Consider the following 6,000-nt stretch of genomic DNA (forward strand, 5'->3'; position numbering starts at 1 on the left):
AATCTCTTTGATCCGTGTGGTAACGTTGCAGTTAAATTCTCAACTAGTCGCACAGATGGAAAAACGCAGGATTAGTCTAGGTACAAACCACTGACACGACAAATTATATCGGAGTGATTCAGTGGTTTTTGGGTTGTAAAGCATAAGGTAACTTAATCTGAACTTTCAGACTGACTTTACAGCTCTTTATCTATTATGGTCTGAATACAATATTGTACAGAAATTTCCACATTATGTAATTTTGTGATGTTTAGAAACCTAGAGGGTTGGGCTGCACACAGACTTTTTACCATGGAATCATCAGAACATTAATGACTGATTTCCAAGAGATTTCCAAGCAATTTTCATATTATTCTACACAGGAAGCTACTACTTTTTAAAATCACTTAGAAAACCCATCATGTAGCGATAAAAAATGCTAGCAACTCGCTTGACTGGAGCGATTTTTCAAAGATTTTCAAGCTTCTCAATACATTTCTATCGACAGTGATTTTCTGAGTGTATTTTTTTTGTAGTGAGCAATAAAAAGTCTAGGAATAGCCCTAACCTTAACCTGCAGCAATCCAGTATCAAAATCACATTGGAGGTGCGTATAGTTGTTCAATATCCAATTAATATTCAGTAGGTCATAAAAGCATGGTGAGTAAAGGTGGGCAGGCATAGAGGTAAACAATAATCCCCTCCCATGAATAGTCCTATAGTTATACAATATTAAAATATTTGTTTGCAAACATCAGGCTACAATATTCAAAAGATTTCCATGATAAGTTATTGATCAAATTCAGTTTAATGCTTCAAATGTATTAATAAGTGACTAAGACTGCAATTGCAAAGATTATCGTAAATCATGGTCAGTTTGGCAGAATTATCTTCATGTCTTTAAGTGATGTATATAAATCTAGATGTATAGAACTGTATTTATGACGCAGAGAGGAAATTTATGTATGTCGAATACAGAACTTACCCAACAGAGACCCAATGAAAATAATAACTTGGACGCTTGTGGTAAAATGTCTGTAGCTCAGCCCATCACTGTTGCTGCGGTTGCTCCATAGGACTTGTGAATGAGATATGTTCCTGATTTCAAAGGCTCCAGCCTGGAAGAAGCCAATCTCACTCCTATTTCTGAAGATCAAGCTGCCATTATAACCCATGGCCATTCTTCTGCCACCTACTGCATTTGCTGCACTGACTCTGCTCTAGCTGTTGGTCCAAGAATCAAGGGTCTGAAGCCCATAGCTCTGTAGGTTCCCTGGCTCTGTGCGCCCATCTCAGAATAATTACCTGACATGTCCACATATAATGCATCTTTCCTTTAGCCTGTCTGGCTCTTTGCACTGCCGGGAGAACACAAGCCTCTCTCTCTGCTCTTCACCCCCAGCAAACATCTCCAATACAAGATCATGTCAGATGCCTGTGAAAGAGGAGGAGGGGAGAGAGAGCTGACCCTGAATCTCATTGCTTCTTTGGTCCCTCTCTGTAATCTCGTAACACAAGCTCTCCACCTCTCTTCTTCTTCTTCTTCTTCTTCTTACAGTCTGTGATACTGATTGGAAAAGAGAAAAAGCAGAATCAGCCGCAAAGACTGATCCTGGAGAACAAAGACAGAAAATCCTTGAGATGAGATGTCTCTTTCCACCTAGACAAGCAAGGCAGTGATCACATGAGCAGGCACACACTGTATACAGACTGCCTACATCTAGATCCAATTCACAAGGATAGACGCTTCCATTCCAGATTTTTGTTTTGCCTTCTATGATGAGGAGGATACAATCCCAAAATGCCTTGGGAGTCACAAGAAATCAAATGTGTCATTTAATGAATCTCTTTTCTTCTGATAATTGTCTAAGTCAGATCCTGACCTTGTATTATAAAGCTTATGCCACTCATTAGCTTTAGTTTTCTTGCCAGTCTTGTGTGGTTTTTTTTTTTGTTTTTTTTGTTTGGGTACCTACATATTAGAGACGTGTTTTAAAAAAGATTGCCCCCCCCCCAATCAAATGATCATATATTGTAACATAAAGCTATATCCGTGCATGCAAATATACTGATGAGTAGCGATGAAGAATAGATTTTAAGCATTTGGAGTGACGGAGAACAAGGTTTTTGGAGTGATGGGATAGAATTCCATTCATCTGAACAATTGGATTGTCCCCATAGATGTAAAGATTATGACTTCGACCAATGTATAGCAACAAAATGATCATGTCTATGACAACCTTTAATTAAAGCAAATCTTCTGCAGGGAGACATTGGCCTACGTTTATGAAAAGTTGCGTAGTTTTGTCAATGGCTAGACTGTTTTATTGACATATGCTGCAACAAATGTATGACTGCATCTGCCATATTTAATAAATCTGTCACAACATAAATCATTGCTATTAACTTTTACACTGACTAAGATTACGCCACTTTCTATACCAGTATCTGTGTGGACTAGAGATGCTACCTTTTTTCAGCTTTTGGCTGCTTTATACCTTGCCATTTTAACCACCTTGCCATATTACTTTGTTCCTGTGTACGTCATTTGCTGTTCACAAACGAATAAATTGGAAACATAGTTTCCCCACAGTATTTTCATCTCGCTGGATCCTCTTTTCTTCTCTCTTGTGCTCATTACCGCGGGCCGACGCGGAGATCCGGGCGAGACCTGAACACACGAACGTGGAGCTGGTGAGCTGGAGGTTTCCTCCTACCCCCTATTTTCCCTATCAACTTCTAAGTATCTCCCTGCTCTGCTATTTACTAGGCTACAGGCCTTCGTGATGACGTCACTGGATCACGCCAGCCTATGCAAGGATCTCGTCGTCGGCGTTGTGGAGCAGCTCCCTACGTTGTGGGAACGGGGCCTAGGTGAGTACAATTTTTGCTGTATGGCACTGTCTACAAGGGGAAGGTGGGGGCTGTATGGCACTGTCTACAAGGCAGAGGTGGGGGGCTGTATGGCATTGTCTACAAGGGGTCGTCAGGAGGTAATACATTTTTTATATTTTAAAATAGGGGGCATATATAGTAAAGAGGACTAGCACCTAAATGCCATGCAAATCAGAGCGAATGCACACATCCGTATTTTGTATCTGCAATTACAGACCCGTAATTGCGGATAAAATACTGACACATTAATTTCCATCGGCCACAGACACCTTCCCGTATATTTAAGGGTGTGTGCCCTAGAAAGGAGCCGCAAAAAATAGGACATGTCCTATTTTCGCATTTACGGACCGTGCTCCCATACTTATCACTGTGACAATGGTCCACAAATGCGGATGACACTCCGCGGCCTGTCTGTGCAGTATTTACGGACCGTAAATACTGCACCGACGTGTGCATGGGGCCTAAGACAACCAGGTTTGTAAATCTTTTTCCAATAAATTACTGTTTAAAGGGAGGAAACCAGTATTGTACAGGGTATCGAATTGTGAAAAATATTTGGTCCTCTAAACGATAATGGAAAGACCGGTACTTTGCATGCATTTGTAGATACTATAAGGACCATCGTAGTTAGGGTGCCCACTGCCTTTAAAACAAAATTAAAATAGGAAGATTGTGGTACATTTTCATCAAAATAAGTGACATGAAGCAGCATAATAGTGGGTTGCAGCATAGCAGACAATAATAAAAATGGGCTATGGGAACTATGGCACATGTCCATCATGGTTGAGCGGCGCTATGTATAAGGTTTTTTTATACCTGTACTTCAGTATCTGAAAGCGTGATCCTCTGTTCACAAGAGGTCTCCGTGACCTTTTTCATGATGAACAAGTGGGTTTTACCAAAATGTTCCTGAAAATTTCTTCACTACATTTTGTGCTAAGGGCCCTATCTATCGATTTTCTAAATGTGAGTGGGCACTCTTGGAATAAGGGTTTTTATCAGGTTATACTAAAGGCAGGATATTGGTATAGGTGTCTCGCAACCCCATATGGAAAAACTGTAGTTCCTGGAGTAATTTTCCATCTCTTCTATACATACATCTGCCGTGTCTAGCGTCTTCTGCGGGTCTCTGTACTGTCTTCGCCTTCTGAATAATAGGGGGGATAATAGAGTCCACTATCTTTGACTGCTTCCAATTGGTCTCCCAATTTACAAAGAGTTTGTATAGTAGAAATAATTTTAGTGCTGACTTTCACCCTGCAGAAGGGCTGAGAATATGTACAAAGGGCTGTATCCTCTTGTTTGCCTGGGGAAAAAAGGGCCTAGGCACTCTTCATGGGCTGTGGACCATGTCCTCCAGTATTGAGAACAAAGTTGGTTCTTTAAACATTAATATGACTCTCAGCTACGACTTACAAGAAAATGAACCTGAGTGGGGGACCCTCCCCTTTATGGCATCTATATGTCCTAATAGGGCCTATGGCAAGGGGTTATCGTGTTGAACCGTGTCATGGGTTTTATATTCCATTAACAAATTCCACATTGCTTCCAGCCATACTCTCCATAGAGGCTCCTATGGTATATAAAAAAAATTGCTATTTATTTATATTTCATATTATATTTTGCATTCTGAAAGACTGAATTGACTTGTGCCTGACCATCTTGATCTACACCTGACTATGTGATCCTTGAATGAAAAACACAGGGCCTTGAAATCTGCTTTCTTTTCCAAGACGCTCTTGTTTTATTTGCAGATGTTCACTCTGTAAATACATTTGACTTTGGTCACTGACTTTATAGCCTTGTGGGTTTTGTTTCCTCTGAAAATCATATACAAACAGAGTTGCAGTTGCATGGGGCTTCTATATTATTTGTTAGGAGACTAGCCTCTGTGACATCTAACTATTGTCCATAGATATTCAATTAAATATTTTAAAAAAATGTATTTTTGAACTTTTTCTTCCCTATGGGGGCTGCCATTTTTTTTTCCATTTCTGTATGACACATACAGACATGGAATACGGCACATACAGTCCCATAGTGAATGCGAACGGGGCCCGTTCCATCCACTATGCTGTACGCCGTCTGTGTGGGAACGGCACATGCGCCGCTCCCACACAGTCCAAGTTGAACTGTGCGACGTCCGGCGCCATTTTCCTGTGGACCGGAAGTCGCGGCCGGACAGTAAGATTACTACTTCCGGTCGCGGCTTCCGGACTTCTGCACTTGGAGCGGGAGGTAGCAGACGGAGCGGACGGACCGGAGGGAGCGGCAGGAGCAGGTAAGTTAGGTCTATGTATGTACGTGTTTTACTGTGTGTTTACTAGTGTATGTAAACCTACTACACTGTGTGTTAGCTCAAAAAATGGTGACACACAGTGTAGGAGGTTTGACCGTTCAATCCCCTCGTTTCTCCCGGCACTAGCCAGGATAAAGGAGGGGGGGATTTTGAGAGCTCACTAGAGCGAGTGAGTTTTCTCAAATTTTGCAGCATAAAGCAATGTGGTTGCTTTACCACATGCAATGCTGCAATTTTGGGAATTGCTCCATCTAGTGACCAGCACTGGGAAATGTTATAAATTAGAATCTAATTTATAATATTTCCTGACTCGTGAAAAAAAATTAAAAAAATTAGAACAATGTTTAATCACCTATACACTAATTGTTTAACTAAAAAAAATATAAATTTTTTTCTAGCGTCACATTCCCTTTAAATGGACACTACAACCAAAGTGGAAAATTCCATTTTGTTTCGAGATTTTTATTAGACTTGTTATCATCATTGCATAGAAAGTGTGATGCAAGCCATCCAGCCCCCTTACATTTTTAAAGGGAGGAACCAATTTTAAGTAAGACTTTCGGGTGTGGGACAAGCTTTTCTTACTGCAAAACTGAATTTCAAGTGCTGCAGTCTTTTTAGCATTGAATAATAATGGTACAGAAGAAAGGAGGCTTGTAATGCTACTGACCACCAAAGGCAAAATCCATAAGGATAAGAAACTTTATTGGTGACGCGTTTCATTGCGAACCGGCGTCTTCATCAGACCAGATAACAATTACATAAAAACAACAATCATTTATAGTAAAAAACAAACACCAAGACCAGTAAAAAACGATGTCATGATT

General features: G+C 40.5%; 1 protein-coding gene across 1 annotated transcript in view; it reads right to left on the reverse strand.

Annotated features, from left to right (window-relative positions):
• GPR176 (G protein-coupled receptor 176) overlaps window positions 1–1,736 on the reverse strand; it is a 63,443-nt gene extending 61,707 nt beyond the window's left edge. The window contains exon 1 of the mRNA XM_075843341.1: window positions 965–1,736. Within this exon, the coding sequence (XP_075699456.1) occupies window positions 965–1,160 (196 nt within the window). The 5' untranslated portion in view covers window positions 1,161–1,736. The remainder of the gene's footprint in view (window positions 1–964) is intronic.
• Between the last annotated feature and the right edge of the window lie 4,264 nt (window positions 1,737–6,000).

The sequence above is a fragment of the Rhinoderma darwinii genome, chromosome 12, assembly GCF_050947455.1.
Source record: "Rhinoderma darwinii isolate aRhiDar2 chromosome 12, aRhiDar2.hap1, whole genome shotgun sequence".
NCBI classification, from domain to species: Eukaryota; Metazoa; Chordata; class Amphibia; order Anura; family Rhinodermatidae; genus Rhinoderma; species Rhinoderma darwinii.